The sequence below is a fragment of the Dryobates pubescens genome, chromosome 1 (genome assembly GCF_014839835.1).
Source record: "Dryobates pubescens isolate bDryPub1 chromosome 1, bDryPub1.pri, whole genome shotgun sequence".
Classification (NCBI taxonomy): domain Eukaryota; kingdom Metazoa; phylum Chordata; class Aves; order Piciformes; family Picidae; genus Dryobates; species Dryobates pubescens.
Window position 1 is genome coordinate 65351964 of NC_071612.1, and position 26344 is coordinate 65378307.

The 26344-nt window shown below is 42.8% G+C and overlaps 1 protein-coding gene across 11 annotated transcripts in view; it reads left to right on the forward strand.

Moving 5' to 3' along the window:
* Positions 1–24638, forward strand: part of DOCK3 (dedicator of cytokinesis 3) — a 223582-nt gene extending 198944 nt beyond the window's left edge. For 5 of the 11 annotated variants that reach the window (XM_054167554.1, XM_054167573.1, XM_054167579.1 and 2 more), the window contains 14 exons: positions 1373–1539; positions 2135–2221; positions 2684–2863; positions 3815–3898; positions 5162–5278; positions 6381–6502; positions 8286–8421; positions 8962–9043; positions 10919–11071; positions 14516–14634; positions 15533–15620; positions 18842–18964; positions 19553–19635; positions 20136–24638. In XM_054167554.1, coding sequence (XP_054023529.1) covers positions 1373–1539; positions 2135–2221; positions 2684–2863; positions 3815–3898; positions 5162–5278; positions 6381–6502; positions 8286–8421; positions 8962–9043; positions 10919–11071; positions 14516–14634; positions 15533–15620; positions 18842–18964; positions 19553–19635; positions 20136–20642 — 2048 coding nt within the window. In that variant the 3' untranslated portion in view covers positions 20643–24638. The remainder of the gene's footprint in view (positions 1–1372; positions 1540–2134; positions 2222–2683; positions 2864–3814; positions 3899–5161; positions 5279–6380; positions 6503–8285; positions 8422–8961; positions 9044–10918; positions 11072–14515; positions 14635–15532; positions 15621–18841; positions 18965–19552; positions 19636–20135) is intronic. The other 6 variants (XM_054167617.1, XM_054167627.1, XM_054167564.1 and 3 more) reach the window with 5 other exon arrangements.
* The last annotated feature ends 1706 nt before the right edge of the window (positions 24639–26344 follow it).

Genomic DNA, 26344 nt, shown 5'->3' on the forward strand with positions numbered 1-26344 from the left:
GCTGTTGTTGATCTGTACTGTGATTCATGTGGTGGTATATACATTGAAAGACTCAATTATGTAACGTTCAGGGGGTCTGCAGAGACTTCAGGAGCTGTTGGTCAGCACAACACCACTGTCTGGCTTGTGTGACAACATCATCAGCAATTGTGCAGGACCATAAGGATGCTGCCTCCAAGTATAGTCTCCTCAGGAGTTGCAGTTTCCCCCTTGTCTTCTGCAATATGTGCTCTTGGCTCTCTTTGCTGTGTAACACTGACGCTGTCAGACAGGTTGGCTTTGTGTGGTTTGGTTGGTGTGGTGGTTTGAGCCTTAACTGGGACTTAAAAGCTCAGATGGGAGCAAGGCTGAGAATCCCTCCCCTGTTTCCCCCCTGCCCCTTCCCCAATAGAGAGAGAAAAAAAGGGGAGAGGAGCAAATCCACCAAGAAATAATTTGGGTTCAGCTTGGAAGTAGAGAGGCAAAGCATTTTCTTTAAACAGTGTGTGTGTGAATATATATATATATATATGTAACAATGACAGGCAGGGTTCACAAGGGTAAGGAACAAGGATGGATGGGAAAAGGAAAAGGAAAAAAAAAATATATGAGATACAGAACCAGTCCTTTGCAAAGTGTGGAAGCAGCAGGGAGGACCACGTGGCAGAGGAGAAGCAAGCCAGCAGTAACTCTCTTTCGTCCCCACGAAGTAGAAGGAAGAGAGCAATGGCTGCAATGTCCTCCCTTTTATACCCCTGCTGGACAAGGTGGGAGGAGCACAACAGACCAAGTCAGTTTCCCAGGGTGGAAGAACACCCTCCAGGGAGGGCAAAAAACTCTCACAAGCCCTCCCCCTGTTTTCAGGATGGGCATAGCCCACCACAGTTGGTTTGGTTGTGTGTGCTGAGATCCTGTCTAACGCTGAGGTTAGACTCGTTAAACAGGACTGTAAATGGATAAAATGTGGACAACTTCAATTTGTAGTCAAAGCTCCAAGTAGCTGTGGTGAAATTTACTGAAGGGAAATTTTAGATATTTGGCTTCCTGAATCTTTCAAGCTCCACTGAAGCTCCTGCACAAATGAGGCACCGAGCTCTAATTAAAACTAATAGGAAATGGTTCGTTTGCCTGCTGTAGGTATTGTGGATATCTTACTACATACTCCTGCATCCTCAGGTATCCTTTTCTTTGGTTACTCTGCCCGTGAAGTGCTCCAACTCTATAGACTCTCCTGGTAGTTGTAGTCTAGCATCCTCTTGTTCCACTTGCAAAAGAAGAGTGCTGGAAAACAAAGAGGAGCATAACTCTGAATTCACCACCCTGTTTCTGTGCACAGCAGAGCTAGCCTCCCTGTTTGATGTCCTGTAGCTTTCTTTGACCACACAATTCACAGATTTACAGATCTATGCAGTGACTCCCATCCCAGAAAACATCGACGTGCTGCAAATGGATCGTGTCCCTGACCGCATAAAGAGCTTTTACCGAGTCAACAACATCCGCAAGTTCCGCTATGACAGACCCTTCCACAAAGGCCCCAAGGACAAGGAGAACGAATTCAAGGTAGAAGTAGTAGTGAATAAGCAGTGTTTAAATGTTCATCTCTTCAAGGCAGAGACTGTCTTGTTACTTTATGCTGGTAGAGCTTTTTAAGTGACCCTGATTTGATGGCCAGAGATACTACAGTAACTGAAATAACAAGTAGCCTTTGGGTCCAATGGTTACACATCTGACCTGAGTAAAGCACTCTCCAGTTAGAAGGTGAGTTATTTCAGTGCCAAGGGAAGTGCTTTTTGAACCAAGGGTGGATTTTTATTTCTTTTTTTTTGGTGTGTGTTTGACTGGAATTTTGTTCTTGCTGCCATACATGTCCACAATGCCTGCTTGGTTCCCATGACAGAAGTGGTTGTCAACCTTTAACAATTAATACAACTGCTGAATGTGTTGCTTTAGAGCATACTGAATTCTGGGTTTGTTGTTGAAGTGACTTTCAGCATGACATTCTACAAAGTAAGTCAGACATTCTACAAAGTAAGTCAATGCTCAGGAGGTTAATATATTCTTTTCTGAACTTTACCACTCTAGCAACTGTAGTAGGAGTACAGACAATGTGATTGTGATTCACTGTGTACTTCACATCCTCAATTACTCTTCACAGAGCTTGTGGATTGAACGTACCACTCTGACCTTGACTCACAGTTTGCCTGGGATCTCTCGTTGGTTTGAAGTGGAGAGAAGAGAACTGGTAACATTCCTAGTTGCTGTAATTGGGGTTTGAAATGATGAGTTAGTGAGGGCATGGAATAGGCAACTTAAAATACCTTTGGCTGAAATACTGCTGTTTAAAACAATGACATTTACCAATGATTGAGTATGTCCTTCTTCCACCACCTAGTCTAAATAATTGCTGAATGTAACCAGGGGAATTGTGTGAGGGAACGTGGCAATATAAAGGAGACAGCACCAAAAAGATGGAATAATTGCATTGTTGCCATGTCTTCAGCCTACAGAAAGGGGTTATCACAACTGAGTGACCTGAAATACAGCATTCTCAACAGTAAAGTTTATTAATGTAGCTAATTTTCTACAAAGCAGTAAAAACTAAGAGAGATCACTGAACAATCCTGGAGTATCATTTCATTACACAGAAGATAATAAATCTCAGTGAAGTTTCCATGGAATTAAAGCATGTTTTATTGCCTTTGAGGTTGAAGTAAGTCCTTTGGAAAATGCCATTCAAGTGGTTGAGAACAAAAACCAGGAGCTGAGAACGCTGATAAGCCAGTACCAGCATAAACAAATGCATGGCAACATCAATCTTCTCAGCATGTGTCTGAATGGAGTGATTGATGCAGCTGTTAACGGGGGAATTGCACGATACCAGGAGGTAAGCAAGGCTCTGCTTCTGAATTCACTATCACTTTTCTTCCATCTTATTTCCAGTTCTGTTTCAAAGAGAACATGACTTCGTAAGATACTTTCATGCTCATGGTATAAATACGAGGTTGAAACCCCTGCCTGGTTATTCTGCATCAGTGCTCACATAGCCACATATCAACAGGAGGATCCAAAGGTGGAGGTTGGCATATCACACTGAAGTAGGTGTGGTTGACTTGGCTTACTGGGAAATCCTCATTTGGCAGGTGGAAGAGTGAAGCAGGTTTTTTATCCTTCTTATGTGATAAATCCATTCTGCAGTAGAGGCAGTGAGACTCATGGCAATTGAGACTGATTTGGCCTGTAATCAGGAACAGCCATTATTCACCCCACTCAACCATTATCTTTGCTAGCCTAATGTCTGACTCACTGTAACCCTAAATTGATCTTGCATGCAGCTGTTTCTTGAACTTCACTTTGCAAAAGGTAAAAGAGTAGGGTGAAATACTGAGAAATGTCAGTAGCAATCCAGGGCTGTTGGATGTGTCTTCCCTACAGAGCCATGAAGAGGATGTTCTTCATGCTTTACATTAGTTACCACTTTACACACTCAATGGCTTTAACTCTTAAGTGCTTATGGGAAGGAGACCACACACAATACAGAGCAGTGGATGATAGTGGTATTGATTGTCACCATCACATGGAGAAATATGATCAGAATCATGATTGAGCAGAGTCATCCAGGCTGCTAAAACCATTCTGTGGCTTTACCTGGATCCAAGAGTGCTAAAGCAGAAAAAAGGGGGGGGGGGGGGGAAGGCAAAAAAAATGAGCTGCTGCTGTTAGCTTAATGTATTTAGCTTTCCTAAGACTTTTGGACTTTCTCCAATCGTTTGACACAAGGTTATGATGAAACATCCTTCAGTAAGCAGAAGGCTTTTTTTCTTTTCTCTTCCTATAGGCCTTTTTTGATAAAGACTATATCACAAAGCACCCTGGAGATGCAGAGAAGATTACACAGCTCAAGGAACTCATGCAGGAACAGGTACCGTTTTCTAGATGCAAAAGAACACTGCTGCAGTGTCTGGGTTCATCAGCAGTCTAAAACATACCATGTCCAACTGATTCACTCAGAAGCAAAGAATTTTGGTGCAGGAGAACTAAAATGCATTTAAACAAAACACAGAGGTGGCCAAGGAGTTTGTGAACAAGCCATTGACCTTAGGTGAAGCTCAGCTAAAAGGACATTCATTTTGTGGTTACCATTTATTACCCAGTAGCTGTTGTGCCAGGTTTCAAGCCTGCATTTACTTTGGGTATTTTGAATTATGTCTTCCCAGTAAATTTCAAAGGTAATCAAAGACAGGGCAAGTGAGGCTTGAGATGAAACTGGCAGAGATACATGGGAAAACTTGATGCCTGTTCATATTATCTGCAGTTGCATTTTTGCTTAGTGTCCCCATGAAATACCTCGGTAGATAAAGCTAACTGGATGCTTTGGTGGGAGTGAAACCAGAAAACCACATCCCTCTTAACTGCAACTTTGGCAAGACACACCCCATTAAACAATGTGTCCAACTCTGAACAGAGCTACCAGCACTGTTTCTTCAACAAAGCACTTAACTGCATTTCAGATTTCCCATCTGTAAAACAAAGATAATGCTTATCTCCCTCCAGTCCTCAAGAGTGTGTTTGAAGAGTAATTAGTTATTGTTTGCACAGACTTTGGATCATGTAGGGAATTTTATACATCGTAAGCTTGCTATCATTACTGTTTTCTTTCATTGGAAAGCTTCTATAATGTCATTCAGTCACTAATGTTCTATGTTTGACTTTTGAGAAAGTGACCTTTAAAAATAAATAATGAGCAGCAGCAGGAGTGTGCATGCCACACTGCCACTGCTCAGCACAATTAGCACAAGCTCCTTTTAGGAATTTCTGTTGGCAACTTTGACCCCTTCCCTGACACTGGGTGGAAGGAATTTGTCACAATACATTATCTGTGTGAGGACTTAATGCATTTCACTCTGGAGAGAGAATCAGTCTTGTAATTTTTTACAGTTATCTCTTAACAAAAGTAATCCAACATGACACGAATGTACTTCTCTCACACTTAAAAGTACTTGTTGAAGTAATAGAAACTTGCCAAGTCTCCAAGGCTTGCTTAATTATCAGCAGTTGGTAAATGAGCAGTGGCATATTTTACAGGACTTTCTTGCACATTGGCAGAACCACAGGAGAGGGTTCTGTTCTCTCTCTTAAGAGACAAATTATTGGGGTTTGTGATCTTAGGTGTTCTTTTTAACAGGTACATGTCTTAGGAGTGGGTCTGGCGGTCCATGAGAAATTTGTACACCCAGAAATGCGTCCCTTGCATAAGAAACTGATAGACCAGTTCCAGATGATGCGATCCAGTCTGTACCACGTAAGCTGACACTCCTCCCACTTTGAATTCTCAGCGTTATGATTAAACTCCTGTCAGTTGCAGTAAGGTTCATGGTAGGACAGTATTGATACAGCATTGATTGAGCCTACTGGATTGTCAGGTTATCAAAAAACTCTTGGTTTCTGTGCAAGACAGAAATGCTAGTAAGCATGGTAACTTAGCTTTTAATCTAAACTGGCTTTGTGTTTTTATGTTCTTTGTTGTGTCACAAAATTGTAAAGCTTAATTTTTGTTTACTGCCTTATATAGCAGGAAAGAATGTAAAACAGGAAGATTAACAGGAAGTGTTAGGTGCTGAGAAAGAACTGCCATCATTTGGAATAGCATGACATGGGTTAGGCTCTCCAGAAGTGTTTTAATACAGACAGAAATTCCTGTTGGTTACACGAGGCATCCAACGCTGGTGATCAAGACTTGCACTATTATGGGTCGGTAGTGCCTCCGGAGGATGGTTCACATCATCTGTCATATACCAGAAGTACAAAAAGCATCCTCCAGGAATGAAACTTTTCCTTCTATGTGTGCTCTGCTGTATCTTAGTACTCAAAGACAACTCTCCCTGAGACTGCTTTGCCAGGTGGTCTCAGAAATCTGCAGTGCATTCCCCTTTACCTAGTACAGTGAAATCTTTATGGATACCTCGGCACTACCGCAGCCAAACCAGCTGACGGCACCAGCATTTTCACACGTGCCCTTTCTACTTCAAAGTAGATAGGCTGCAGTTGCCAGTTTTAGTTCACTACCTCCCTGGAGAGTTTGGACAAGATCTATATTTTTAAGTCCACATTTCTTTTGTTTCGTTTTGTTTTGTTTCATTTGGGGATTTTTTGTTTGTTTATTTGTTTCCTAGAAAAAATGTAGGTAGCTGTAATTTGGGCCACACTTGGCCTCTGTTTTCCTTCCCAAATTCCTGAAAGAGTGGCTAGAAAAAGTCCCTGGAAATAAACAGAGAAAGGGGTTGTAATGCACTGAACCATTTGCCCTGTGAAAAAGCAGGGTAACTGAGGATAACACAGAACATGGAAACAGATCAGGATTTTCCTGAGAAGAAAAACTTCGCTAAAGTACATTTCCTTTGCAGGAGTTACCTGGCTTGGATAAGCTGAGTCCAGCCTGTTCTGGCACTAGTACACCACGCAGCAATGTGCTGGTTTCACATGGACCTATGAGCCCAGAGAGCATGAAGCTGATGCATCGACACAGGTACGCTGGGGGTTTTTCTACCAAAGTAACCAGGATCTCTGCACACTGTTGCATTAAAATTCAAGAATCTAGAAAGTGGTTAATAGCACTGCAAGAGCAGCAGGATGTGTTTGGCAGAAGTGCCTTTCATCCTTATTCAATGCTAATTATTAAAATTTGAAGACTGGAGTAAAAATGTTGAGAAACCCAATTTGCAGCAAATGCTGAACGCCTCCAGCTGTTACTCCATCATTTGTGCATTGCTGCCTCTACAGTAAGCAGTCTGCCACTCAGATCTCCAGATGCAGTCTGACTGGGAGGGTCCAACTTCTTCTGTTATGCAAACAGCAAGTCAGTGGATCCTTATCTGCCATAAAAGTAAAATGTTACTGGTTCTCTTAGAACCCTACTCCAGATGTACCTATTTTTAAGGAGCAAAAAATGTTCAGATCGTTGCTTGTAATTCTGATCAAATCAGAACCTGAATGTAGGAAAGGCTGCCAGAAGGGAGGGGGTGTGTGTGAGTGATCAGAACACCAGAAAAATGGCTCAGCCTTCACAGAAACATCTGAAAATGTGGATGCTTATTCAAACTGAATACCCAGCTGTAAAGACTGAGATGAGGATACAAACAGGGATCTTCAGTTCAAAACAATGGCTTTGTATCCAGCCAAAACTGCCTACTTGAAAATGCACAAACCCATGCCAGCAGGAGAAGCAGTGATAGGATCGTCACTAGAGTTACACAACTCTTCTGTTTGTTTCTCTTGGTGGGTCTACATAGCTTGGTGACTTCTTTTTTTACTGTTAAAATTGAGTAGATCTTATATTACTTTAGTGGCTTGGCAGTTAACAATTGGTGTCTGGGTTTTCCTCAGAATTCCTCACTTTGTAAAGCCGCCTAAGGAATCTAGGGAGATTCTGTAGGGTACAAAACACACTTTTGTGAATGTGATTCAGAGTGACACAGAGAAATTTCATTTCATGAGGGAGATGAGGGTGTAGCCTGCACACCAGCTGGGCTGCATTAATTTGCTGTCAGCTACAAAGTTTTCCCTTCAACTGCAACACTGAGGCCCAACAGATGCAGTAAGGAAAACTATTTTGACCTCTGTGTCTCCTGCTTGGCTTCCTTTGGTGCTGTCATATAGATGTTCAAATCACCCCGAGCAGAGCTTCCAGGACAAGATGCCAGCAGGCAAAGACGTTTGTTCCGTTATACAGCATGCGTGTAATGAAGGCATACAATAGGCTAAAATCACAAAACAATATTTTAGTACATCCAACTAAATTCTGCCTAGTTTTTCTCCTTCAGTTACAGGATGTTGACATTCTCTTCTGAGTCAAAGACTAAACATAGCCTTCTCTAATTCGAACAAAGGCAAATCTTCCCCACAGCCTTCCAAAGCTGTCTGAAAACAGCCTTCTCTACACTTTGGAATGTTTTTTTAAGCTGCTCCCACTCGTTGTCCTTCAGCATTAAAAATGAGTGTTTCCAGAATGTTGTTATAAGCAAAACTAACGTGTGTCCAGCATTGTGGGGTGATGTTAGCCTGCCTTTGGATTCTGAAATTCTACATCCTACTCGCTATGATGTCTTACATGGTCGCTTCTTCCATATTTACATTTATGGGTTTGTTTCAGCAGGCTGATTTTTTCATGAGTGTTTGACATTTAAAGGTGATCTAAATCAGTAGATAACTGAAGGCACTTACTAGCTCGGAAAAAAATCAGGCTTCATAAATTACAACACAGGTTCATAAAATAATTACGCCCTTGTTCTCTGCCTTTGTTTTTGTTTCAGCCCACTGAACATGCTTGGTTCAGTCCGACACTCATCGTCCTCTCTGTCGTCCCACACCTCCAGTGAAACAGGAAACCTGGTTATCCTGACAGACAGCTCTGTGGGGGAGACCGCTGAGGACATGTACCACATGCAGGTACAGCTCCACGCAGCCTGCGGTGGCCACTGGAAGCCACACTGAAGGTGCTCTGCAGGGCTGTGCTTAGGAGTGCATGTCACCTAGGCACTTGCCTTCAGCTCTGCATTTGTTCAGATTGCTGACCAGCTAGAACCAAACGTTGTTCAGGAAAGGAGACAGAGTAGTTCATCTAGGTTTGCTTTGGGAAGAAATCTTCTGTATGTGTACACTCTGGTCCACTATCACACTGTTGCTTTCAGAAAGTGAGGTTTTAGTCAGCATGTTATTTACCTGGCCTGTTCAACACATGCAGTTGGTATTGCTCTTGGTTTGGGGGAGGGTAAAAGGAGTCCTGCAGCCCTGACTGCCAATTAACAGTGGCCTGCACTGAAGCTGTTTCCTAGCCTGAGGCCACACTGGGTGACCTGAGACAGCTAAATACCTAATGCACTGATCCACTCAGTTCTGTCTTGGAGATTTCTCTGTTGTTGCAGTTTGTCTACCCTGACTCCAGGTACCAAGGCTCAGTCACCAACATCTGTTTTATCCTCATCCCAGGCTAGCCCTTCCACCTCAAGCCTGAGCTCTACTCACTCGGCACCGTCCCAGATGATTAACTCTGCCCCTCCCAGTGCTCGAGGTAAGAACGGATGAGCCCAAATGAAAGGTTAACTGGACCTGCAGGTACCCCCTAAACTTGGCAACCTCATTGACATAGCGGAGAAAGACCACCTACACTGAAATATGCACCGTTTCTCTTCTGGAGCTGTAAATGCCTCTTCAAAAATGGTTTCTTAAAAATGTTTTTCATTCTCCAGAAATGGATTTAATCATTTCTTTTCAGCTGTATTTGGAGTGTATTAGAAATACTGGCTGGTTTCAGGCAGTTGAACTTCATAGTGATTTCCATTGTTCTGCCACAAAATCATGGCAGGCAATCTAGACGGAAACAAGAGTAGTCTTCAGTACAGTACTTAAGAGAGAGACCATGAAAACAAAGGCAAAAAAAAATCGTTTTACACATTGAATGGAATTCTGGTACAAAGCCCAACCTGAGGCAATCTAGCAGAGATGTGTGTATCCAAAAGCGTACATGTGCGATGAATGCGTGAAAGAAATGAATGTGAAGTACGGGAGTTTAAAAAGGGCTTCCCTGCTTGGGAAATTCTTGAGGAAAGAGAAAATGTAAAAGTAGGCTCTAGTGGTACTCATACTGCCTTTGCTGTTGCAGCAGCTGCACTTGATAATGCTAATCATTTTCTTTCCAAGCCTCAGAGCTGAAGCATACCGCTCCATGCAATCTACTGACTTTGGTAACTTCTATTCCAGGATTTTTTTCCTCTCATTTTAGTCTCAGTTGCAGATTCACAATTTTCTACACCTCTTTTCACAGGCATCTGAGGAAGATATCCAGGATAGAGGCTGCTATTTAAATCTTACCCCTTTTTTCCTTACAGGGGAACTGTATGTGTCTTATGGACAGAGAATAGAGAGAAGGGCCTTTTCTCCTTGGCAGTCTTGGGGCTTTTTTGCTCAGTCTTGCAGTAAAATCTGACTGACCATTACAACACAGATGCATCAAAGTGATTTAGTTGAAGGATCAGATGGAGGAGGAAGGTGAGAAGTGAACATCTTCAGATTAAGGCAGATAGGCTTCACTAATTACCAAGGGCTAGGAAGAAGATAATGACAATTAAAATAGTGAAGTAACCAGATGAAATTGGCATAACAGATGTGCCTCAGCTGGTATGTGAGAGCTGAATCTTCTGGAGCATGTGAGGGGGTTTGGTGCTCATAGTGTTTCTGGCTACTTTCCACTTTAAAAGCCCAGTGCTCTCAGTGACAGGCTGTGACAGTCTTTCTGAGCTGGATGACTTCACAGCATCACCGGCTTCCCTCTTTATTCTCTGCTGTTGCTTAGAAACCCTTTGGAGCATTCATGATTTTGGTATGGTGCTGATGGATGAGCCAACAGCACCTCCCAGAGATGAGAACTGGACAGTGTAAATAACCACAAGTGAGGAGTAAGAGAAGTCATGATTTTGAAAAATACCTGACTGTATGTATGTATTTTATCCTTCACTCTTACCAATGTGTTTTGATAGCCTATGGTACAGCATTTCTTCTCATGTTTCAGTTAGGTGAGCACAGCATTCACATGCTACCCAGTAATGATGGGATTTCACTTCTAGTAAAGTCCCAGGGGCTCTCTGTTTCACAGTGTGCAAGTCACTGTTCTGGTTATCACAACACTGCTGTCTGGAATGGAGTTGTCTGTAACAAGGAAAAGCCCTTACGCTTAAGTTCCACTGTGGTAATACAGATTTGCTTTTCTTCTTGGTGATTTTTCCTTTTGTTTTGTTTTTCAATTGGGTGAATTTGATGCTTGTGAAAATGAGAGACCAGTGTCACTGGCTGGAGAAAGGTACTTCACGAACATTCCATATGCAGCTCTGCCAGTGCACCTCTATCCTTTTTCTTTTTTTTTTATTTATTTATATTCTTTTTAATTTAGTGCTGATGAAAGGTGCTGGATTGACAACACTGGAGGCTGAAGCCCTCTATTTACCCACAGAACAGATACACCATGGGCGGCAGTTGTGCAAGCTTCCTCACGCTGCCCCCACCAATGTGCCTCATCTCTGTCCTGGAGGGACCACCTCTAGAGGTGAGAGGATAGTTCAGTCACCATGACCCATCCAATCCTTGGCCTTTCTGCTGAGACTGCCAACAAAGCTACAATAGTCACAATGCTGCAGTTAACCGCTTCTCAGATGGGAAGTATACAAAGGCCAACAGTTCACTGTGTACAGGCCACCTAAATTTATCAACTTAACATCTTTGTCACCTGAGCATGGTGATCTAGGATTTCTAGGGTCTGGTCAGATGTTTCAATGCTGCTCTCATTGATTCAAATGCTAATGTAGAGATGAAAAAACACTGTCCCACTAGCCAGATAAGCACCTTCGCTGTTTAACTGCAGGGTCCTTTCTGGAACTCAGCTGCTAGCACTGGCCTAAGGGGATTTAGTGCCCAGAGGAAGCCATTGCCATTTGTATTAAGGACCCAGAAGGAGTTTAAATTGTGCTCCAATTCTCCACTTCCAAAAAATTTACCCTTTCATTGATGCTTAAAACAGCAACAAAAGCAGATTATATGGCTTGTTCAATAATAAAGCCATTCATTCAAAAATCTCTTTTAAAGGACAGTCATCAAGACAGTAGATTGATTTGATTGTATTACTGAGCAGCAGACTAAGGCAGTACACCTCACACAGGTTGTGATATACACCAGTTAGAGCCAAAGTATTAAATGGAATTGTAATGGGAATACAGTAAGTGTTTTCTAATGGGTGCTAACAATAAAGGCATTAGTAGCTACTTGATTTTTCAGATTACCAAATACGTATCTTTCCATTTTCACCTGGCTTGACCCTTGTGTAGTTTCCTCCCTATCAAGAAAGCAAAACTGGTGTGGTATGGAGGATCAGTAAGGAACTCAGTTTAGTTTGGCTTCATTTGAGGTGACTCATGAGGCACTGTTCCAGCCTTACTGGAGTTAAATGACAATGTGAGCTGATGTTTGTGAAGCAGAAACAGTAGGGCTAGAAGGCCTAGAAAAACCTAGCAGTTGGGTTAAGATTTTTTTCAGTCATTTCATTTAAAATACTGGTAGGACTCCTGCAATGCCCTCTAAAAGCAACTTCAACTTGAAACTTGATGAACTCTTCTCTGAAGGCAGCCCTGCTGCTTCCTCAACATAGCTCCCTTTTTAAGGTGTAGAAAATGAGGCCTGATGTCTTATTTGGTACTTTGCAAGAACGTGAAAACTCCCCACTGAAAGCAAAAAAAGAAGTTCCAATGTGGTGCAGGAGTAAACTGTTTTCCTAACAGTAATGAAAATAAGCCATTGAATTTGGAGATTAACTACATTAATTTTCAGTTTAATTTGTTAAAACCAATACTTGACACAAGTGAATTAACATTTTCATAACAAAAAAGAAAAACCACCTCTGGCTTCAGCACAGGCTTTCCTTTCTCATCCCAAATATGTGCACCAGTGCTGCACCCATCAATTGCACCTTGCTACAAGCTAAAAGGAGTAAGTCCTGATACAAGCTGCAGCATTTTATATGGCCAATGGCTGCTCTGGAAGCTTCAAAAGACTTGGTTTTGCTTTAAGTTTTGCCAGTCCCTGCAAGGAGCCATAGTGATTGTGCTCTCTCTCTGTCCTGATCATTAATAAAAGCTTCAGTTATAGTCCCTCCCCCTTAGGCTCGTTTGCAAAGTGGATTCTTGGCATAATCTGCTAGAACTTTTATAGCTACATAGTTATGTGCAAATTGTAGGGTACCAAACTGCAGAGCTGTTTTGTAAGTAAGGCTCTGCCATCGTATTTAGCACATCTGTGGGATTTTACAGGTCATGCAGTGCAAGGTGGGTAGGAACCATAATCCCATCTAAACTGATGACACACAGAGGTAGTTTGCATCTTAAACATAAAAGAACAAAACGACAACATAAATAAAAGGGAACTATTTACGGAGTAGGTTGTGCTGTGATGTAGTTCCAGGCACACCAAAAAGTTCAGCATCCTTACACTTGTCCTGCAGAAACAGGACTATCTGTGATGTGTGAGTAAAAGAGACTCAGCATAAAGCGTTAACACTGTTTTCCAAGCTGATGTTGTGTATAAGAGCAAATAATGTTGTCTAGTTATGTTTCTGTTTTGTGTCTGGGGAGTAAATGAATTCGGAACTAGAATGCAGATACTCTGCAGCTGCTAATGTCAGGGTGGGGGCGTAGCTTAATCTGGGACCTGCCACCCCTGATGGAACTGTTGCAGTTGTAGGACCTTATCCTGCATTCTGCTGGACATATTGTTCCTTCCACTGTCTGCTGAGTATCAGTCCCCAAAACTGCATGTTTGCTTTTGCTGGGGTAAAAGCTGCACTAACCAGCACCAACGCCTTTGCTCATACATTGGAGCGCTGCTCAGGTCCTGTGTGTGGTTGTGGACAGTCTGCCAGAGGGGGCATGTATTCCCCACAAGCCGGCATGGCTCTGCGATGCGCTGTGTGCTGCCATCTGTTAAGTGCGTGTTTGTGACGCAACAAAATAATCAGTGCTAATTCAAGCTCACTCCAGCAGCTTCTGAACATCAATTCCTGCCTAATATTGTGCATCCCAAGGGATCCGTGTATGGGTAGTATCAGACTTGAGAGAGTCACTAATGAGAACCATTCTTCTGGCAAATCCTTTGTCAGCCGTTGCATATCAGAAGACATGTTGTTATGTTGCACTCATCTTGAAGGACATGAGTCCCACATAATTCCACCTGCCAGGAAGCTGATTACATTAAATGCCCCAATATCTTAAATGATAACTGATAGTCAAGCCATAAATGAAAACCAATAGTGAAGTCAGACATGTTCCTACTATGAAACTCTAAGCATTGGTAAATACCCTGTTGTCATACAATGGCTCAGCATCCCAACACTCCATAGGGGTGTACATTACCCTGTGACATTATAAGCAAAGTGCCACCCACTCCTATAGAAAATTATCTTGATTTCTGGGGTTTGTTTTGCTTTAACAAAGAGGAAGCTCACCAAGGTATCACCAGCTAAATGGTAACACCTCAGACTATCAGAACTGAGGAATTAAGTGGCTTCCTGTGATAACTGAATGGAGTATCTCAAGCTTTTAGCCCCTTCTTCCACATGCAGTCCTAAAATGCACAATTTGACGGCATTTCTGTAACTCTACAGCACATTAAGGGAAAAAGGAGCATTAGATACTGTACAGCACAGCTGCAGCCAATTCCACACAGATGCTCACTTTAGCAGGAAGCACTTTGCAACATACAACTAGGTACGCATACACCTTATACAGCTTCTGTGGTATGTCCTTAATTGTGTACAAGCAGCCCGTTCTTACTCATCCTTGTGCTGTGCACCCCACCAACGGTCAGCTGCTTAGTGGGCTCGGCACCACTAAGTCCTGTAAGACCATCCATCTGAACACATGGTAGAGGGGGCCTAGGTGCCTGGGCCTGCAGAGACATGTCTGTTGTTTGTCACGTGTAGGTGATTGCTCTCACTTGTTTACAGGCTCTCCCTCTCTACCAGATAAGTACCGCCACTCTCGGGAGATGATGATGCTGCTGCCAGCCCATCGAGACCGACCCAGCAGTGCCATGTATCCCGCAGCTATCATAGAAAATGGACAGGTAGCACATCTAATTTCCTCTACTGCTGTGACTTTATTTTGACTACTGATCACATAAAAACTTCCCTTTTTAGTTTTGGGAAGAAAAACCATGTGCTTAGGATCATTTCAGAGGCAATACAGTACTTTTCATCTTAATCACCCTCTTTGGAGGCCAAGTGATAGAGTTTGTAATGACCTTTAAAACTGCAGATAAGCCCTGTGAAAATGGACTCTTCTCACTTCCCAGCTTTATTCTGTGAGTCATACCGTTCTACATACTCAGTTTTCTAGAAGCACAGCCATCCTGCAGTCTGGCCTCAAAGCTGATTCTAAATCGCTTTTTATGGTGATTTCCAGAGGTATCAAAAACCATGAGAGGCTGAAGTGATACATTGATACAGAATCAAGACAATCTGTTCATGTATCTGCTTCTTTCCCTGGACAACTTAAAAAATTCAGAGTGTGCTTACATGTAAGCATTTTAATCTGTCCCTGCACGCACTTTTGAAGGAACTCTCCTGATCGTGCCTGCTTACTTCAGTTCACATCGGAGAACTGTCTCAGAGCACACAAACTCAACTCTTTCAAATGAATCAAAAACAAAAGGTAAGGTCCATTAGGACACATGAGGCACTTTTGCTGATAATGGGCAAAAGACCAGCCTAGAGATTGTCTGAACTAACTGCTCCAGAGATCCCAAGCAGCATAAATTGTGGTCCTTAGCACTGCCACACTCTGGAGATCCACTGGTATTGCAGTACTTGCTGATGTACAGACAGGCTTAGGTTCCCATGAATTTTTTAGTTAAAAACTTTCCTTGCTTAAAAGAAAGTTCCAAGATTCTGCACCACCTGCCTCCTAACTTCCTTTTTTAATTTTCTTCCCCACTTCTCTCTGCTAACTTGCTTCTCCTTTAGCCTCCAAATTTCCAGCGCGCCTTGATCCAGCAAATGATTGGACCATGCAAACCTTGCAGTGATCCCAACCTGTCTGTGGCTGAGAAAGGTACCCCTTCTCCTAGTCAGCATGCATGCTTTCTGAACTACTCTGGTCACACTGCAGCAAGTAACAAATGGGCTTCTACATTTCCTTGCAGAGTGCATTCTCTCACATACTTTTAATTAACAGTTCAATTAACTGGGCCTTCTGCCAACCTATAGCCATTTCTGATCATTTACAGAAGGGCAGAGTTGCACAAACCTCTTTATTTCAGAGAGTTTTTTGAGTTGAGCATTTTATTCTTGAAACAAATCCTGCAGCCTTTATCAAGCAAAACTTCCAAAGCAGTAAATGAGAAGTTACCTGGAATAAGAGTGCCAGATTTGGACTGTATTTTAAAAGGAGGAGATTTACTACTTGTATTAATATGTATTTCTTGTTCAAAATACTAACATTTCTTGTGCTCCCTCTCTCAGCCAGTTTTATATTCATTATGAATGTATGTTTTTTTCAAACTCATTGTCTTGAGAAAAACAAGCAGAGCCACTACAGAAAGAAACAGGAAAGAAGAGGGACTTTGGTGTAACAGAGAGAGAGGAGCTTGCAAAAGGGGTGCCATGGACAAAGCGATGGGCTCAAAAATTATCTGAAAGGCAGAATTCTGTAAAAGCAGAAGAGGGTAAAATTTGTGAGTCAAAATCTGAGACAGGGAGGCTGCCCTGAGCAAGCAACAGTATTTTGAAAGATTTTTAGGGCCAGGAAAGACCATCACAACTCTCTAGTCTGACCTACATATTACACTCCATGACTTTTATCAGTGGTTTTTTTTCAGTAACTGTGCCTGAACTAAACTGTATCTTTTGGGGAAAAGCATCCCTATTTTATTTTAGACTTTCTAATGAATCAGAGTCCACCACTTTACTAATGTGACAGCCTTCCAGAGCAGTCCAGATCAAAACCTAAAGCTAAGGTACAGTTCTGAATAAATGGCTGAATGATGACTTGTCATCATTCATTACTGTAATCAACAAAGTTAAGACTAGAGGATGAAGGAGCAAGAGCTCCATCTTAGCCATTTGAGTTTGAACTGAACATACAACAGAGGTGGTGAGATCTTTACACTGGACAGGGAAAGTAGATCAATATGTATTACCTGTCTAGGAAGAATACTTGAATTTGTATTTGTGGGTAATGCTACACAAGCATGTAGTATATGACACAAAAGAGAAGGAGGATCAAAGACAGAATCCCTTCCAAGGGCCTAAGGAAGCCACAAAAGACACAGATGATGTTCAGTAATTGCCCTTAGGGGATGACATGACAGGAATCCCAGCTCCTCAGCCGTGTTGGTGGCATAAAAAATTAGAGGCATTTTTTGCAGCCTTTAGACCCTCATGGTTCTTTTAAGTCAGAATGCCATCTGCCTTGGGTTTTGTTAACAGTCATGCCCTGTGAATTTACCCACCCCCTTCCTTGCCCTGTCAGAAGCTCAGCTCGGTAATTCTCATTGACAGCAGGGTGACATCAGTCGCCCAGAGCAGAATGGTTCCAATGCAGCTTCCCTGCTAATTAAACTTGGTCACAGAGCCACTGAACACTGCTATAATGGAGAGAGATGGGCTAGGACAGAGCTCCCTGAAGCATTTTGGATAAAATGCTGGGTTTAACAGGCAGCAGCCACTCTCCAAAATCAGCTGACCTTAGGATGATTTCCAGTACTCCTAAATACTCAAAAGGCCATGGATGAGAAAAGATAAGCAGATTATGCAGTGAGGTACCAAGTTCTCCTCTTCACATTCTTCTACTGCATCTCAGTAATGCACAGCAATCATTTTACAGGCCAAGCAAGATTCAGTTTTGTTCTGTCCTTTCCACTTGATGCTGGTATACTACAGAAGACTAGCATGGCTAGCATTGTTCTGCATCTTGTCCCTCTGCTTTGGCTTTTTGACACCCACTGCAGTAGTGCAAATTAGAGCACTCTGGCATGTGCACAGGAGTGCTCAGAAAATGCACCTGAAGCCACATTGTGTGTTGAGATGCAGCCCTTGGTTTGAACCAGTTCTCTCCCAAGATTCCTAGTGTCTTCTTCATTTGCCCTTCTCACTTTGAGAGTCTCTCTTCCAAAACATTTATTTTCCTATTTTTATGGGGCTTTGCTCTGTCTTACAAAGCTGTCACTTTGTGATCTCTCTTACTTTAGGGAATTTTAGGTCTTGGGCAGCCTGTGAATGAAGGAGGGGGAAAAAAGCCCAAAGAAACCTTTCAAAGTCACATTAGAAAAGAAAAAGCACCAGCAATGGCTGCAGGCATTTTAATTAAGGAGAAATCCTCTTCAGATGTCAAACTTCATATTTATTTCTCCAGACTTCCATTTTCCAAACTGAAGATGGAAAAAGCTGTTTTTATCTTGGTTTTCTTTGGTAGGCTCACTGAATTAGTTTGTTTTCCTTTTCTTTGCCACTCTGAAGAAATTGCTTATTTGTATTTAAATAATTGTTGCATGTCTAGCTTCTGAGAATAAATCAAGCCTTGCAGTGTTTTTAAATGGAAGGAAGGTGCATTTTAGTAACGCTGAAGGTTGCAGAATTCTCAAGATCTTGAAAGATACTCATGTTTGAAAGAAGCAGCTTTTATTTTTAGGAAGATTGTACTGAGTATCTGTCACATGAGGAAAGCTTTCCTCTGTACTTCCTGATTGACAGACTTGATCTCTTCTGCTGACTCAGTAATACAAGGAGTCTAAACTGCTATCTTTACATATTTTCTGATCAAAATCCTTGATCAAATGTGTAGCTTCACAGTCATGATTTCTTTTGTAACAGACCGAGGTGTAATTTCCCTCCCCTCTTCACTTAGCCACTGCAGTGCAGCAAGAGACCTTCCTATCTTTCGTGGAGGCTGTGCCACACATTCCCTTCTGCTGTCACCATGTCACTTGGCGGTAGCCAAGCAGAACAGCTCACAACTGAGATCCAGCTGCCTTACTCACTGCTTTGCAAAAAACCAAACCTCACAGAGTTCTGCTGCTCTTCCACTTTGCTAGAAAAGGGTCATGGAGGGGAAATGGGCAGACTAACACTGTGATTGCCTAACTCTTGCTTCCTTAACAAAGCAACCTCTAAGCTTAACATTGTAGACTAGATGATGTCTTTTTATGCCTTCAACCCCACCATTCACCAGGACCCTAGAATGTCCCTTCACTGATGAAGAGCACACCAGAAAGCCAGTCCATCTGGCCCCACACCTGCCCTGTTACCCAAGTTAAATCTGTTTCAATCCTTCAGCTGTGCCAGCAGCGCCCAGTAGCTGGAGCCTAGACAGCGGAACCAGAGAGGCGCTGCCATTCCTGTCTGCCCACGTTGGGAGCATCTTGGCCCCACCAGTGCCTCCCCGAAGCCTCCCCCATGGTAAGGAAACACCCAGTAGGCCTGCTGCATTGTGCCTGCAGTCATGCACAGATAAGTCTCAACCACCTGAACGCTGACTTCAGCCTTTTTTTTTACCCCCTGAAATAAACCAATCAGGAACAGAACCCCAAAGTCTTTCCTGGTCTGCTAGGTTAGCACTGGACAAAGGTGTCAATTATTACTTTATAATTTTTTCCAAAGTCTTCCAATTTTTTTGCAGTCCTTATATGAATCTATGTGTATTTTGGAAGTAGAATTAGGTGTGTGAGGGTTGAAGCCCTTCAGTAATCTAAGGTTATAAAGCTATTAAATGAAACTTCAGATATTTGTTATGAGCCTGCTGCCTTGCCATGAGCTCCTTGATAACAGGGGTGGGTGGAAATCTATGACTGCACTTAACTTCTCTTTAGCATTTTGTGTGTGACAGATGCACTCCGCAGTTATCTATCAGAAAGGAAGCAGCCCAAGGTTGGATTGGAGTTACCACCATTTGAAGCTGCTACCTGGCATTACAGGGTCTAAAAGCCCAGCTCTTTTGCTGCAGTGAGGCAGCACAAGTCTGCATTTCTGATCCTTGTCTCATTCCAGGACACTACTCACTGCACTTCGATGCCTTCCATCACCAGCTCAGTGATGCTCCTCCAGCACTGCCTGCACGAACGTTGCGCAAGGTAAAAAGGAAGGGGCGGGAGAGCAGTGAAGGATGGAGAAGAATAGGCTCTTGAAGGAATCCCCCTCCTCCTCTCCCACCAAGCAGCTCCTCAATACAGAAATACTGATTTTTAACATGCTAGTAAAGTTGCATGAGAAAATCCACTGAAAGCTCATAGCCTCTTCCACAGCTGAATTACATAGGAGTAACTTAGATGCGTGGTAGGCCCTTCCACTTTCCTCCACATATGCTGTGACTTCAGGCACTTGGGAGTATCACCTCAGCTGCTGCTTCCTTAACAGGTCTGGTGGTGTTAAATGCACTTGTTCTGTCTACAAGAGGTACTTCCACCCAAGTCAGGGAGTGCACATATAAACCAAAGATCACTGACATTTTGAACACACACAGAACTGCACCACTGTTAACACTGCTGTGAAAAGCTGAAATGTGGAACAGCACACCAGGTGCAGTGTTGCTTGCTTTGTCAATCTTAACCTGGTTTTACTTTTCTCCCAACAGTCCCCTCTTCATCCTATCCCTGCCTCACCCACCAGCCCGCAGTCTGGTCTAGATGGAAGCAACTCCACTTTATCTGGCAGTGCAAGCAGTGGTGTCTCTTCCTTGAGTGAGAGCAATTTTGGACATTCTTCTGAACCACCTCCTCGCACAGACACCATGGATTCTGTCCCCAGCCAGGCCTGGAACACTGATGAAGATCTAGAGACACCCTACCTCCCTGTCAGGTACAGTCTCTCTGAGCCTGATGTCCTAGAGTCACTCAAATCCCAGCCATGCCGAAGCCACTCTGCTCCATCTGGAGTCATTCCTCAGGACACCATGGACCCTCCTGCTCTACCCCCCAAACCTTACCACTCTCGGCTGCCAAACATGGAGAACGAGGAGGGGATGATCATTGAGGATGATGACAAACACCGCCCGTTGCATCGTAAAGTGTCCCAACCAGTGAGCGGTGGGAAGGAGGAGCAGGCCAGGGTAGCATGGGAGCATGGCATCAGTGAGCAGTAGGGACGGCTCCTGGTAAGCAGCTTGCATCATCATTCCAGGTCCGAGTGCAGAGGAGAGAGGTGAGGACTCGGAGAACAGCAAACCGATTTTCTACTGCCGCAAGTGTATGTCTGGAGCCCATGAAAGCAACTGGGCCAGCATGGGAGGTTGCTGCTTTCCTTTTTAATTTCTTTTTACTCCTTTCTGTTATGTTTTTTAACTTTCTGTGCAGTGGACAGTTTACTCCTGCAGTTTCTTAACCAGATCGTATGGCACACAAGCCATAGGGGCTTGCAGAAGCTGAAAGATACAGTTTGAAGTGGAGAGGGAAGAAGGGGGGAATGCGGCAAGTTGATTTTGAAACTGCTTTCCTCCCTGTTCTGAGACGCACATGAGTAGAAGCACTTGCACTAGGGACATATTTCTTTGTTGTACAGAAGTGAAAGCTCATTGCTGAAATCAGGGATTCTATGAACTGTCAGGCTGGAAGGCACATGAGCTGCAGGCAGTGGCAAGATGGCAATTCTAAGAAGAAATTGGCTCTTTTGAGAGCAGGATTGTACATATCTGTGCAGTGATCTCCCTGCATTGGTTCATAGGTGCTGAGGCAATCTAACCAGTGCTGATGCACTGGTTTCCAAGGTATCATTTCCAACACACTCTGCCTCCTTTGTTTTTTATGTACTGTTTGATTTCTTAAATTTTGCTTTCACTGGCTAAACCAAGCTGCTTTCTCATTGGAATCATATGCTATTCATCTGTGCTACAGAATGAGAGGGGTTAGTAGCCATTGGAGCTACAACCTAATTGTAGGCCTTTCCCATGCCCAGTTTTGGGCAGGCTGTTGACACCAGCATTTCTATTCCAGTTTAAAAGAACAAACACATCAACAACCAAATTGAGTTTCTCGTGCTATAGCTGGTTGATGACCCAGCCAGTAGAGAAAAGGTGGCTTAAATGCATCATATCCAAGAATCCTTGCCTCAGGGCTGAACATCACAATTCTCACCACCTTCCATCCCCCAGGAGCTGAGATTCATTCCCCGTCAACATCCTCAGTCCCTCCCAAACACTCACTGCAGCTGGTGTGCAGGGGGAGTCTCCATCTCTCACAGCAGACAGAAAACACCACAATTCAAGAAATGCCCAGTTTATAGTGTACACCCTAAAGTCAGGGATCTTAAAGGCAACCTGTAAAGAAGAAATGTTTGTTTCCTCTTTTGCTCCTTTAGGATGTATAAAGAAGCTTTAAGAGAGCTGCTGCTTCTCTCTTGGAAGGTTGATTACTTTTCTCCTCAGACAGCAATACAGTCTTGTCCCCACCCCCAAGTCTTTTTTTTTATTGACAGGCTCCAGAGAAGGCTGAAGGACATGGTGGGGAGAGGGGGAAGAAAGAGGACAGTGCAGGGGTGAAGACAGTACAAGTCTGTGAACACAAAACAAGCCTTTTAATCAGTATTTGTTTAGTTCAGTACATGAGAAACTAGGAAAAAAACACCTGTGATTACCAGTAGAGAGACAAGATCTGTTCCTTGGAAATAACACTAAACAACCCTTTATTCCTCTTTTCAGAATTTCCAAGACATTTCAATGAAGAAAGTATCAAATATTTAACATTGTTAGACAAACAAATTCCTTCACCTTGCCATGCCCATACATATTTTAGCCTTCTTTAGAACCCTCTCTGCCTGCAGACTGCAAAGCACACTCCAGGGGATGGGAACAGGCCCCCCCTCCTCCTTACCACTGGAAAATGTGAAGCACATTCAAGTGAGACTTACCTCCATATAAATTAGTGTCAGAAACAGAACTAGCACTCACCTTTCATACTGAATTCTTGCCCTAACCACACAGTTTATCATGCTACAAACAGCATAAAGAAGCAAAAAAGGACATCCTAATTTTTACAGGTCACCTTTAGCACTACCTCTAAATACAGAGACTGGGCAGAGTACATTGCTTCTGAACTATCCTAAAGAGTGTCTGTCTGTACAAATTCTGGACTCAGTGATTGTATGAAGGGGATTTTAAGAGGATTTGTTTTGTTTCTTTCTCAAGCTCTAGCCCATGCAAAACTAGTTTATGAATTTGTTTCTTAAATGGCCTATTTGGCTGGAACAAAGTCTCTCTTGCTTCCTCTACTTTGTTACTAACACAGGCTGCTTGTAATCATTATATCTTTCACAATTAAGACATTGATAATAAAACCTGGCCTATAGGGTTTCATGCTTCATCTCTAGCAGGAAGGAAAGTTATCCAATGCTAGGACAGTCCTAAATGTTAATGAACCAAGATGGATCTCTGCTATAGAACACAAGTATGAAAACTCAACTCAAAATGATGTTTTTGGTAAAGGTAAGTCAAGGTAATTCCTCAGAAGTGAGTGAAATATTTTCACATGTGCTATTCTCCATTCTGACTGAGACTCCTCAAGTGAAGCTTTTAAGAGAACAAAGTACTCAGTTCCTTCACCCCTGCCCCCTCTTTCAGTTTTATTCTGGCCAGAAGATTAAAAGTAGTAAATGACTTAGCTTCCTTAGTGTAAAGAAACAGCAGGTCTTACAAGTAAAACTTTGCAAAACCAAGAGTGCAACTAACATGGGGTTAAGTCCCTGTCAGCTGTAAAGCCTGCCCACTAGCGTTCTGCTCAGTCTCTGAAAAGGTATCATCCTGCTCTAGTACAATGCACAATGTCTGAGACACTGTACAACAGCAGCGAGCCCATTTTGGGAGCCTGACAATACCAATAATCTGTATTGGTATGGGTTTGGGTTTGAAGATTGATCAGATGATGGATACAAATACCCAGTTCATAGCAGGTCCACACAGAGAATGGCAGAATAAATTTACCAAAGCCTCTCTGGAATTTTATTTCTGTTACTGTTCTGGTATCTACCAAGTATTCTGTCTCCCTTTTCAGTGCTTGCCTTAAAGAGGGCAGAAGACAGAAAGACTATGATTAAGACTTTGTGAATGCTGGAACTAATTCTTCTCTGTAGGTGAGGTGTCTTATAGCAAGTACAGCTCCAACATCAAGATCAGTCATGGAGCAGGTGGAAGCAACAGTAGTTGTTGCACTTGCCCAGCAGGATTTGAAGATTCCTTGTGTAAACCACAGCAACAGGAGGTTTTGAACAGGACCTTGTCAATCTATACTTAACTCTAATTCAGACTTAAAATGTACTTGCCTTCATTGGGTTTTCTTTGTGTAACAAAAGAGCATGTGCATTCCTGAGAAAATCAGTGGGATTCTGCTACAAGTCTCTCCATCGTCAGTGCACCTGCTGGCCCCATCTGAAACAAAACTGAGAAGGAGCTACAGTAGTAGAAGAAAAGCAATTAAAACTATTTATCTCAATCCTACAATTTTTGTTTTAAACGATTGGATTGGTTTTATTACTGTCTGCAGAACTAAGATTCTTTCCCGTCTTCTCCTCTGTTTGATTTTTAGCTTACTTTACCCCTTTTTTTTAGGTAAGGGATATTGCATATCCCTTCTGTGGGAGAATCAGCCAAAACTGGGGAGGCTGGAGAGAGCAAGAGCCTTTGGGAAACAAATTATGTGATATTTAAAATTTCCTCTGATCATGCTTCTTTGTAAATACCCCCATCTGAATGCTGTGTATTTGTACAGGAAATTGAGCAAAAAATGTATAGATTGTGATGTCTGACTGGTATTCTGCCCTGTAAATGTGTTTTTAACCTCTGGCATTCTGTGCTTATTTAAAAAAAGGCAAAAACCTCTAACCACTTCTCTTTTGTGTATTCATGTTTAAAACAAAATGAAAACAGCTATCTTATCTATAATGGAAATCAAATTTAAAAGGAAGAAAATTTGTACAAGTGTCCTAAAGGTACTTCATTGTATATATTGTGATAGCATGTTTCCAGAACCAACAAATAAGTGGTGTGAATTTTAGATGTAAATATCTGCTGTTTGTTTGGGGTTCCTTTCCCTGACCCATTCACTCGACTGCTGTGATGTGGAATTAAAGATTAATACCTGATATTAAAATAGTGCAGCTCTATGGTCATTGCTGTCCTCCAGCCCGCTCCAAGCCTTTTCACAAGATACTTGGGAACAGCCCTCAATTCCCACTTGCATGTGAATGAGAAAAATAGAGGGCAAGGACAAGGACCTTGTTCTGAGGGAACAGCTTCTATGTCATTCTCTTAGCTGACAGCACACTGGTTTATTTACTGTCAAATTAAAGCGAGCATCAGGCACAGCCACCAGGTCAGCCAGGCAGGTTGGCATGACATGCAACGGCCTGAGACACAGTTTTGAGGCAATACCTGGAAACATCAGTGACAAGTTCTCCAACAGGGATCTCACTGTTAGTAGATGAGAGACACTTCACTTTTTTAATGGCAACAGCAAGACAGCTCAGCAGCTGTTTCTCACTTTTAAGTATTTAACTACCAACATTTGTAACAGAATGGGTAGGAAATATGGGTAATTGAGACATGTAGCAACAGAGGATTTTGAAATTAAGAGCTACACTGACTTCTTGTTGTAGTTTGGGCTGGGTGCCCTCTGCTACAGGGGTGTTTCCTGTGTCCAGAAGTCCATGCCCGTGGGTGGACTCAGGAAATTAGGTATTTCTACCATAATCCCTTGCACCACTATAAATTTTGCGGTGGGGTCTGGCACTTCCTCTTTCCTTCCCTCTCCGAGACTTGGTAACTGGGGGAGAGATCTCCCAGCCATGGGCCTGATTGGGCCCAAGGCCACTGGGGGATGGGCAGGCTCAGGTCTGGCCAGCTGAGACCAGCCTAATAGTAGCGGGGGGGAGGGAGGAGCCCTGGGGGTTTTGGATGCACCCTCAGGTGGGGTTTGGAGTCTTTCTGGGTTTACTTTGGTTCCTTTCTTGTCACTATGTTTCCTTTTGTGCACACTCACTGTTCTCTATGTAAACTCTCCACTACTTTTGCAATCAGTTTGTCTGAGTCGTTATTTCTGCCTGTGGTGGGGAGGGGGTCTGCCCCAACCCATTACACTTCTACATGCAAGTAACATCCAAGATGCTTTCTTCCAGTAATTAGTGGTAATAAATGAGGTCAAGGTACAGGAGACAGAAAAGGTGTCCCAGCCTGTCATAACAAATCAGCAAAAACCATGTAAGCAACTTGTCCCAGAAGCCATTTAGCAGTGAACTGTAGTACATGTAACAAGCTGGCCAGGGGCTGTAGCACCAATGTACCACCAAACCACCTTTTTCACTACCTACATACCACATACAGAGAAAAGAGAAACTGAACAGGGTATTTCAAAGAGCAGCTGAACTGTGGCTTAGCTAAAGTGTTCTCCTGACACCTGAAAAATATGTAAATAAAAACTGCATTTGGCATGCTTTACTAGGGTCAATAGACCTAAACTCAGTCACAGGAAATTCCATCTCAACATAAGGAAAAACTTTTTTACTGTGAGGGTGAGAGAGCACTGGAACAGGCTGCCCAGAGAGGTTGTAGAGTCTCCTCTAAATATCTTGAAAACCCATCAGGATGCATCCCTGTATGACCTGCCTTAAGTGGTCCTGCTTTACAGGGCAGGCTTGGACTAAAACTCTGGAGGTCCCTTCCAACATCTGTCATGCTATGACTCTATGAAAAGATGTGTTGAGTCCTCAGCTTTAAATCCAGTTTCTGTTAAAACCAACAGAACAAATTTTTTCAGTGCAGGTCCTGTACTTACTTTAAGCTGACATTCATCAGGGTGACAT